Source organism: Procambarus clarkii, chromosome 48 (genome assembly GCF_040958095.1).
Source record: "Procambarus clarkii isolate CNS0578487 chromosome 48, FALCON_Pclarkii_2.0, whole genome shotgun sequence".
In the NCBI taxonomy this organism is placed as follows: Eukaryota; Metazoa; Arthropoda; class Malacostraca; order Decapoda; family Cambaridae; genus Procambarus; species Procambarus clarkii.
Genome location: NC_091197.1, coordinates 3038227 through 3049628, shown reverse-complemented (window position 1 = coordinate 3049628; position 11402 = coordinate 3038227). Strand labels below are relative to the sequence as shown.

Sequence of the window (11402 nt, the reverse complement as noted above, 5' to 3'; positions counted from 1 at the left end):
ACAGAATGCTGCGCTATCTGGACACAGTGCTGTAGAGTGGAGCGATATAGGGATACAGTCCTATAGACTGTCGCAATATAAGTTACAGTCCTATAGACTGGCGCAATATAAGTTACAGTCCTATAGAATGCTCTATTATCAGGATATAGGCCAATAGAATGCTCTGTACTATCAGGATATAAGCCTATAGAATACTAAACTATCTGGATATAGCCGTATTGAGTACTCTCCTAATTGGGCTTGCGGGGGGAATGAGCTTCGGCTCTTTGGTCCCGCCTCTACACCGTCAATCAACTGGTTTACAGATTCCCGAGCCTACTGGGTTCTATTATATCTATATTTAAAACTGTGTATAGCGTCTGCCTCTGACAAAGAAAAAGTTCTCTCTACTATCTCAGTGGCTCACTTGGGTACTCAATTTTCCGTGTACCACCCGTGTTAAATAATCTGTCTTTATCTACCCTATCAATTCCTCTGAGAATGTTGTACGTGGTGATCATGTTTCAATTAACATACGTTGAAAAAAAATAGGTTGACGTAATAGACATTGTACGAGCAGGATAAATGTAGAATTTCTGATTCTAAACATCACATTCGCCAACTGCAACGGGAACTGCTGCTGCTACTGTTACTAGTGCTACTACTGCTTGTGCTACTGCTACTTGTGCTACTCCTACTTCTGCTACTGCTACTGATAGTACTTGTGCTACTGATACTGTTACTGAGAGCACTTGTGCTACTGATACTTGTGCTACTGTTGCTTCTGCTACTGATACTTGTGCTACTGTTGCTTCTGCTACTGATACTTGTGCTACTGTTGCTTCTGCTACTGATACTTGTGCTACTGTTGCTTCTGCTATTGATACTTGTGCTACTGTTGCTTCTGCTACTGATATTTGTGCTACTGTTGCTTCTGCTACCTCTACTGTGACTACCGGTGCTATTGCTACTGCTGCTGCTACTGGTGCTTCTGCTACTGTTGCTGGTGCTTCTGCTACTATTACTGGTGCTACTGCTGCTGTTGCTGCTTTTCCCCCTCTTTCCCAACAACATTTACCCCTCACAATACTTTAGGCTAAATAACGCTTATGGCTTCCCTCCCATACCCACAATCCCCCCCTCCCCCAAATTCCACCTTTCCATCACCACCTCTCCCCACCATCCCAACTCCCTCCCATCCCTCCCTTCAACACCCCCCTCCCCCTCCCCTCCCCTCTCAGCATGTGGGCGAGTGGCCTGGATGCACTTTTCTCTGAATGGGAAATTTATGTAAAGTCCAATGGTGGGAGGGGAGGTGGGAGAGGAGGTGGGAGAGGAGGTGGGAGGCCGCTCTCACAAGCGTCAAATTTGATGTGTGTTCTTTTTTACCTAACCGGAAGCGTACAAGCCTTAACAACCCACGTGTAAATTACCCACTTGTAAATTGTAAGTTCGCTAAAATGGGGAGGGGGGAGGGGAAGGGGGATATTGTCACATTGTGGACAATGGAATCAAATCCGCAACAGCTGGGGGCTGATATTGCAATAGTTGATATTCCAGGAGTGAACACAGAATGTCATGGTGTGTATGGAGTAATTAAGTAATTATCAAAAGAAGGCGCAAAGCCTATGATGTAGGAGATGTTAGCGTGTTGATTATGCTTGAAAGCTTCTGTGTTGAACCATCACCCCCCCCCTCCCCTCCCCTTAGGAAAAGGGGTTCAAAAACTCTACCAAGTTTTGGGAGAACAGCCGATGTTCATCCTGTCGCAAGCTGAACCAACAGAGACCAGTGTCTAGATAAACAAATGGTTCTTGTGAAGTCTTACCGGTGCGTAAGATGCAATACAAAACCGGTTTTGCGCCCCTAGAGGCCCGCTGAACCAATCATTATATCGCCAATGGGGTGATATCGGTTAAGGTAGTTAACATGAGGAAAGTGTTATTCAGAATGATTATATAACTGTGGAAGGGATATGAGGACAAGGAGCTGGGATATGAGGATAAGAAGCTGGAATATTAGGACAAGGGGCTGGGATATCAGGACAAGGAGCTGGAATAGGAGGACAATGAGCTGCATTATGAGGATAAGGAGCTGGGGTATGAGGATAAGGAGCTGGGATATGACAAGGAGCTGGGATATGAGGATAAGGAGCTAGGATATGACAAGGAGCTGGGATATGAGGACAATGAGTTGGGATATGAGGATAAGGAGCACGGATATCAGGACAAGGAGTTGTAGTATGAGAGAAAAGAGTTAGGATATGAGGGCAAGAGGTTGGGATGTTAGGATAAGGAGTTGGGATATGACGACTTTTGGGAACTTTCAATGACTCCTGAGGGCTCAAAGAGAGGATTGCGTTTGGCAATGAAGCACTTACTCTTTCTGTCAAATTCCATCTGACATTGGAAGAAAAAATATTAGGTCTTAAACAAAACACTTTTGAGGGGACTTACAGTTCAATTGCTGCTCATCTCACCACATTATAGAGTCATTTTTGGCAAAATCGACCAAATCGTTAAAAACGTAACTCATTAATAAAAACTATAGCACCGAAATTTTGACGATTTTTATGAATCGAGTCCAATAAGTTAGGTTGGTAATAACCGTTGAACACACAAGGTTAGGTTGTTAATGGCGTTCGTAAAATTCTGCTTAGATTCTTCTAAGAGAATAACTCATCTTTCCATGCAAGATGCACTTCTTATCGGGCGGCAAATCTAAAGAACAAGTTGTAAAGTTAAAGAGAAGACTTTGCACACACTGAAAAGGGATAATTAAAAATATATATAATAAAGCACAACAAAGGAGGTAATAAGGAGCACTATTAAGCGCCAAGACTAAGACTAAGACCTCCTCTCATGTTGTGAAGCAGAAAGCCACTTTATTCACCCGGGCCACACACAACCTTCCATCAAAATTCAATCCAATACGGAATTTGTGCATTGTTCCCTATTACCCAGAGCCCCTGATTGACTGATTGATTGATGAAGATTAAGCCACCCAAGAGGTGACACGGGAATGAATTGCCCTTAAATCCTCAACTTATATAACACGAGGAAATTGGGAATACATAATCGCTCCCATGAGCAACAAACAGCTGGGCTTCGGGCAAGATGTTAGTGACCCTTGACACATCAAGACGCTCTTCTTCTTGGAACCATTTTTGAACTCAGGTCCATAAACCTGAGGTCAAATGGTTTAAGTGAACGCTGCTTGCAAAGTTTTGAAAGACATTCTAGCGCATTGTCGACATCAGGGGAAGGATGTGGAGCGAGGCTGGTAGCAATTAGAATAGAAGAAAAATAGACGCAACTGTTTGACGCATCAAGCACTCCAACCACCCAGAGTCCATTATTACGTTTACCAATAATTTGTTCCACATATTATCGAACCAATTTTTACAAAAGTATTTACCCTGGATCTTTATTTAATGAAAACATACAGGTTAACCACAGACGTTTACTGAATATATAAAATATGAAATAAAAAATAAACGAAAGCTTTCGACGACGGAGATATTTAATTCCCAAAACGAACACCAGAGGGCTACAGTACGACATTATCACCACTACACAGTAATTCTCGTCTCTGGTTAACAATACAAAGCGGGACGCAACATTCGAACACGGTCATGTAAACACTTTATTTGTTTCTCTGTGACCTCGACTTCACCTTAATTTTTTTAGGCAGCATATAATCCTCTATTTTTTATTCTCGATATTCAATATATGTACAACCTGTGATGGAAATTATTCTATAAGGCTTTTCTGATATTTATCTTACACACCAACTCACACAAAACTAAGTGAAATTAGCAACATATATATATATATATATATATATATATATATATATATATATATATATATATATATATATATATATATATATATATATATATATATATATATATATACAACAGTGTCCGTGGTGTAGTGGTAAGACACTCGCCTGGCGTTCCGCGAGCGCTATGTCATGGGTTCGTATCCTGGCCGGGGAGGATTTACTGGGCGCAATTCCTTAACTGTAGCCTCTGTTTAACGCAACAGTAAAATGTGTACTTGGATGAAAAAACGATTCTTCGCGGCAGGGGATCGTATTCCAGGGACCATAGGATTAAGGACTTGCCCGAAACGCTACGCGTACTAGTGGCTGTACAAGAATGTAACAACTCTTGTATATATCTCAAAAAAAAAAAAAAAAAAAAAAATATATATATATATATATATATATATATATATATATATATATATATATATATATATATATATATATATATATATATATATATATATATGTTGTTAAATATGACCGAAAAGGTAAGATTAATAATTCTAACACGAATTTTCTCAATATTTCTTACGTTTCTTTTCACTGTCGATGGTAATTGAAAAATCAATTCTCCAAAATTCATTTTTATTTCTAGTCTGACGCGACGCCTGAACGTGTTTCCTAAAAACTTATTACATTTTCAAAAACTTTAGTTTACACACAACTGTAACCTGTAAACACACAGAGTTTATGCGTTTTGAAGGGAAACCAGAGTTGTGTGTGTAAACACGCAAATTTGTTCATACTTATATTCGCTTTTGGGTGCGGTGATATGGTACAACAGTTTTGGGTGAGGTGAACAAACTTATTGACAAGCACAAGACAAAACACGAAACAATGGGTATTAATTGGATATGAGAACATAAGAATGGAAGTAACTGCATAGGGCCTATTGGCCCATACGTCCTCTTGATGCTTCTATATTGGTTCGGAGACTTGAAGTGGGTAGAATATTCCTGTTACCTAATGCCCTGTAACTCTGATAAGCCTGTCTGTCGCCCAGACGGGATCACGGTGAACCCCTAGAAGAATGGTAGACAGTTGGTGTGGGACTACACTTGCGTTTCAACTTTAGCCAACACCTACGTTGACACGTATTAGGCACGATTTGCTAATAGGCAGAGTGATTTTCGTTATTTAGAAAAAAATCCAATTGCTCTATTTGAATTAATATTATACTAAGAATATCAATTACTGAGTTAGTTATATTAGTTTATGTTAGGTTAAGATAGGTTAGGTTGGGTTAGGTTAGGGTCTGGTCATATTTCTACGTTAGTTTCAACTCAAATTAATAAAAAAAAATTATATATTATGCAATGAAAAGCTTTATAATTTCATAAGAAAAAAATAGAAAAATATATAACTTCAAGAAAACTTGGTTTATTAGGCAAATCGAGTCTTACAGAGTAGGCCAAGAACTGCGTTCTGGCTACTAGGTATTAAGGGGAGCGGTATTCCCAAAATATGCAATACATGAAAACTCGTTCAATTTCAATCAAACTTTTTTGACAAGTTGTATATGAAAAGGGTTTCATTTGGTCCAAGACTCAGCATCGTAGCATAAATAGGAAGGGAGAAAAAAATATTGAATTATGTGTCAAAAATTTTCCAAAATGGTCAAAAACGATTATCAAACAAAAATGTCAACTGAAATCATGTCTATGACTCTCAGCTATCACAATAGCTGAGAGTCTATAGTTTAATTTTTTAATAAGCGTATAAATAGTTTAATTTATTAAAAATAAATTATAATTGGTTTTATTAACAAAAATTTTAGTTAAAAAAAAGGCAATTTTTTTTTTTAATTTTATCTGTCTTTTGTTTATAAGGCGATTTGCATGAAACTTATACACCTGACTGCACGTATGCCTATCTGTAAGGGTGTCAATTTTGGAGGAAATTGGTTGATGTCAACCTCAGCCACAGGGGGCAACACCTTAGACTTTATTTTTTACTTACTTGAATGTTTATGTTATTCGAAAATGAATATCTCTTTCATTTTTTATGCAATTTACATGAAACTTACACATTATATGTAAATTTTATGTCTCTAAAATCGTAAGCAAGCGTTTTTATCTTGAGTTCTTTATTGATTTTATAATAGTAATAAACATGATATATTTGCATAATTTTTTGGGGGAACTTAGACTATTTGTATTAGGAAAATTAAAGACGTTTTTGAAAATCCCTTGCAAGAGATCCTTTATTATATGTTAATGTGTCAGCAAAAGTGTCATAGAATGATTATATCTGAAAGGTGTGATTGTAAACTTACACTTGAAAATGTGTAAAATTCGTTGAAAAAATAAAAAAATGAAAAATCTCTCTTACTATTTAGGCTACAGTACTGAAACTTGGAAAAATTGCAGCCCTTTTCATATACAACTAGTCAAAAATAATGGTTGACACTGAACAACAACTTTAATATACCCGAATACCGCCCCCTTACAGAGTAGGCCAAGAACTGCGTTCTGGCTACTAGGTACAACATACATATATATATATATATATATATATATATATATATATATATATATATATATATATATATATATATATATATATATATATATATATATATATATATATATATGTCGTACCTAGTAGCCAGAACGCACTTCTCAGCCTACTATGCAAGGCCCGATTTGCCTAATAAGCCAAGTTTTCATGAATTAATGTTTTTTCGACTACCTAACCTACCTAACCTAACCTAACCTAACTTTTTCGGCTACCTAACCTAACCTAACCTATAAAGATAGGTTAGGTTAGGTTAGGTAGGGTTGGTTAGGTTCGGTCATATATCTACGTTAATTTTAACTCCAATAAAAAAAATTGACCTCATACATAATGAAATGGGTAGCTTTATCATTTCATAAGAAAAAAAATAAAGAAAATATATTAATTCAGGAAAACTTGGCTTATTAGGCAAATCGGGCCTTGCATAGTAGGCTGAGAAGTGCGATCTGGCTACTAGGTACGACATATATATATATATATATATATATATATATATATATATATATATATATATATATATATATATATATATATATCTAAAGGTTTTCAGAACTTTTTTCCAGGGACGTTGAGAGGGGGGGGGGGGAAGGGGTACAGGGGCCATATAGCCCTGAGGTGGTCCGCGTGGCGCCCCAGAGCCCCTGGAGCTTCATGACAACACAGTAGGGAACCCACATCCATGCCCCCCCCCCACCACCCCCTCTACCGCCACAGACACCCCCCCTCCCCACGTCTCTCAACTCGCTACCAGACCATAAGTAACACGATGACCCGTGTCTCTCCCCCTTCCTCCTCTGGGGAGTTTAACTCTCTTGCCGAGAGCCATAAACTGATTAAATCTCACCCTAAAGCGAGCTCAATTCTGTCTTCCTAACCCCCCCCCCCCCCGAGCCCTACACTCCCGCCCACTCGACCGTGCAGACAACAAAGCGTTCGTCTTTTGTTTTGTGTGTGTCAACCACAGTGTGTCGAGGCCGGCTGGGGCGCCGTCTGCTGCTGTCACACCCACACACACCCACACACACACACACACACACACACACACACACACACACACACACACACACACACACACACACACACACCCACACACACACACACATTTTACAGAGAGGCAGGCGGGGGTGGGGGGAAAGGTCCTAGAATGGATAAGGAACTACCTAACAGGAAGGAGCCAAAGAGTTACGGTAAGGGGCGAGAAGTCGGACTGGCGAACAGTAACAAGTGGAGTACCACAAGGATCGGTGCTGGGACCAATTCTATTTCTTGTATATGTTAACGACATGTTTACAGGCGTAGAGTCCTACATGTCGATGTTTGCGGATGATGCAAAGTTGATGAGAAGAGTTGTGACAGATGAGGATTGCAGGATCCTCCAAGAGGACCTGAACAGATTGCAGAGATGGTCAGAGAAATGGCTACTAGAATTCAACACGAGCAAATGTAAAGTTATGGAAATGGGACTAGGAGATAGGAGACCAAAGGGACAGTACACAATGAAGGGGAACAGCCTACCTGTAACGACGCGTGAAAGAGACCTGGGGGTGGACGTAACACCTAATCTATCTCCTGAGGCACATATTAAAAGGATAACGACAGCAGCGTACTCTACACTGGCAAAAGTTAGAACATCATTCAGAAACCTAAGTAAGGAGGCATTTAGGGCGCTTTACACTGCCTACGTAAGGCCAGTCTTAGAGTATGCCGCCTCATCATGGAGTCCCCATCTGAAGAAGCATATAATGAAACTGGAAAAGGTTCAGAGGTTTGCAACGAGACTCGTCCCAGAGCTACGAGGGATGGGGTATGAAGAGCGCCTGAGGGAACTGTGCCTTACGACACTAGAAAGAAGAAGGGAGAGGGGGGACATGATAGGAACGTATAAGATACTCAGAGGAATTGACAGAGTGGACATAGACGAAATGTTCACACGGAATAGTAACAGAACGAGAGGACATGGATGGAAGCTTGAAACTCAGATGAGTCACAGAGATGTAAGGAAGTTTTCTTTTAGCGTGAGAGTAGTGGGGAAATGGAATGCACTTCAGGAACAGGTTGTGGAAGCAAATACTATTCATAATTTTAAAACCAGGTATGATAGGGAAATGGGACAGGAGTCATTGCTGTAAACAACCGATGCTCGAAAGGCGGGATCCAAGAGTCAATGCTCGATCCTGCAAGCACATATAGGTGAGTACATATAGGTGAGTACACACACACACACACACACACACACACACACAGGCTACGAGGAGGGGCCTCGTAGCCTGGTGGATAGCGCGCAGGTCTCGTAATTCTGTGGCGCGGGTTCGATTCCTGCACGAGGCAGAAACAAATGGGCAAAGTTTCTTTCACCCTAAGTGCCCCTGTTACCTAGCAGTAAATAGGTACCTGGGAGTTAGTCAGCTGTCACGGGCTGCTTCCTGGGGTGTGTGTGTGTGTGGTGTGGAAAAAAAAAAAGTTGAGAGGCGGGCCGAAAGAGCAAAGCTCAACCCCCGCAAAAACACAACTAGTAAACACACACCCACACACACACACACACACACACACACACACACACACACACGCACACACACACACACACACACACGCACACGCACACACTGGATGCTCCTCCCACCTCACACCAATTACCTTCTCCACTACATCCCACCTTTAACACACATTCTTTATTACTTCCACGCTTCACTACCCAAACAAATAAGGTTGTTTGTTCAATAACAGCAACTGTTTGACTCGTCAGTAATTAGGGGTTTCCTCCGTCCCTATGGCTGGGGTCTTTTGCAATATTTTTGAAATATTTGGGGATATTTTGACGTAGAAAAATTACCCGACTTCCCCCTTCATCTTTCCTTGCTTGGTTGGTGTGGGTGTATGGTTGGTGTGGGCGTATTGTTGGTGTGGGAAAATGGTTGGTGTGGGCGTATGGTTGGTGTGGGCGTATGGTTGGTGTGGGCGTATGGTTGGTGTGGGCATACAGTTGGTGTGGGCGTATGGTTGGTGTGGGCGTATGGTTGGTGTGGGTGTATGGTTGGTGTGGGCGTATGGTTGGTGTGGGCGTATGGTTGGTGTGGGTGTATGGTTGGTGTGGGCGTATGGTTGGTGTGGGCGTATGGTTGGTGTGGGCGTATGGTTGGTGTGGGCATACAGTTGGTGTGGGCGTATGGTTGGTGTGGGCATAAGGTTGGTGTGGCCGTATGGTTGGTGTGGGCGTATGGTTGGTGTGGGTGTATGGTTGGTGTGGGCGTATGGTTGGTGTGGGCATACAGTTGGTGTGGGCGTATGGTTGGTGTGGGCATAAGGTTGGTGTGGCCGTATGGTTGGTGTGGGCGTATGGTTGGTGTGGGTGTATGGTTGGTGTGGGCGTATGGTTGGTGTGGGCATACAGTTGGTGTGGGCGTATGGTTGGTGTGGGCATAAGGTTGGTGTGGCCGTATGGTTGGTGTGGGCGTATGGTTGGTGTGGGTGTATGGTTTTTGTGGGTGTATGGTTCGTGTGGGCATATATTTGGTGTGGGCGTATGGTAGGTGTGGGCGTATGGTTGGTGAGGCGTATGGTTGGTGTGGGCGTATGGTAGGTGTGGGCGTATGGTAGGTGTGGGCGCATGGTTGGTGTGGGCGTATTTGGTGTGGGCGTATTGTTGGTGTGGGCGTGTGGTTAGTGTGGGCATATGGTTGGTGTGAGCGTATGGTTGGTGTGGGCATATGGTTGGTGTGGACGTGTGGTTGATGTAGGCATATGGTTGGTGTGCGCATATGGTTGGTGTGGGCGTATGGTTGGTGTGGGCATATGGTTGGTGTGGACGTATGGTTGATGTAGGCATATTTTTGGTGTGGCCGTATGGTTGATGTAGGCATATGGTTGGTGTGGGCATATGGTTGGTGTGCGCATATGGTTGGTGTGGGCATATGGTTGGTGTGGCCGTATGGTTGATGTAGGCATATGGTTGGTGTGGGCATATGGTTGGTGTGGGCATATGGTTGGTGTGGGCGTATAGTTGGTGTGGGCATATAGTTGGTGTGGGCGTATGGTTGGTGTGGGCGTATGGTTGGTGTGGCCGTATGGTTGATGTAGGCATATGGTTGGTGTGAGCATATTGTTGGTGTGGCCGTATGGTTGGTGTGGGCATATGGTTGGTGTGGACGTATGGTTGATGTAGGCATATGGTTGGTGTGCGCATATGGTTGGTGTGTGCATATGGTTGGTGTGGGCGTATGGTTGGTGTGGCCGTATGGTTGATGTAGGCATATGGTTGATGTAGGCATATGGTTGGTGTGGGCATATGGTTGGTGTGGGCGTATAGTTGGTGTGGGCATATGGTTGGTGTGGGCGTATAGTTGGTGTGGGCATATAGTTGGTGTGGGCGTATGGTTGGTGTGGCCGTATGGTTGATGTAGGCATATGGTTGATGTAGGCATATGGTTGGTGTGGGCATATGGTTGGTGTGGGCGTATAGTTGGTGTGGGCATATGGTTGGTGTGGGCGTATAGTTGGTGAGGGCATATAGTTGGTGTGGGCGTATGGTTGGTGTGGGCGTATGATTGGTGTGGGCGTATGGTTGGTGTGGGCGTATGGTTGGTGTGGCCGTATGGTTGATGTGGGCGTATGGTTGGTGTGGGCGTATGATTGGTGTGGGCGTATGATTGGTGTGGGCGTATAGTTGGTGTGGGCATATAGTTGGTGTGGGCGTATGGTTGGTGTGGGCGTATGATTGGTGTGGGCGTATGGTTGGTGTGGGCGTATGGTTGGTGTGGGCGTATGATTGGTGTGGGCGTATGGTTGGTGTGGGCGTATGGTTGGTGTGGGCGTATGATTGGTGTGGGCGTATGGTTGGTGTGGGCGTATGGTTGGTGTGGGCATATAGTTGGTGTGGGCGTATGGTTGGTGTGGGCGTATGGTTGGTGTGGGCGTATAGTTGGTGTGGGTATAATTGGGTTAAAGACATGACTTGTCTAAGTTCGTCCTGGTCTAGTTTGGCGAAACTACTTCATACCTGACGCTCGGGGACTTAATCGTTGATGGTGCCTGTAATGTGGGTGGGGATTGATGGTTGATACAAGGGGGAAGTGTAG

General features: G+C 42.8%; 2 protein-coding genes across 2 annotated transcripts; both read right to left on the bottom strand.

The window, feature by feature from the left end:
* Window positions 1–581: 581 nt before the first annotated feature.
* LOC138350972 (antifreeze protein Maxi-like) lies at window positions 582–5367 on the bottom strand. Its single transcript, XM_069302434.1, has 2 exons — window positions 5315–5367; window positions 582–1038 (listed from the first exon to the last, which is right to left on the bottom strand). The coding sequence occupies exons 1-2, from the start codon at window positions 5365–5367 to the stop codon at window positions 582–584; spliced, it is 510 nt and encodes a 169-aa protein (XP_069158535.1).
* Window positions 5368–9987: 4620 nt separating this feature from the next.
* LOC138350971 (nuclear pore complex-interacting protein family member B11-like) lies at window positions 9988–11190 on the bottom strand. Its single transcript, XM_069302433.1, has one exon. The coding sequence runs from the start codon at window positions 11188–11190 to the stop codon at window positions 9988–9990; it is 1203 nt and encodes a 400-aa protein (XP_069158534.1).
* Between the last annotated feature and the right edge of the window lie 212 nt (window positions 11191–11402).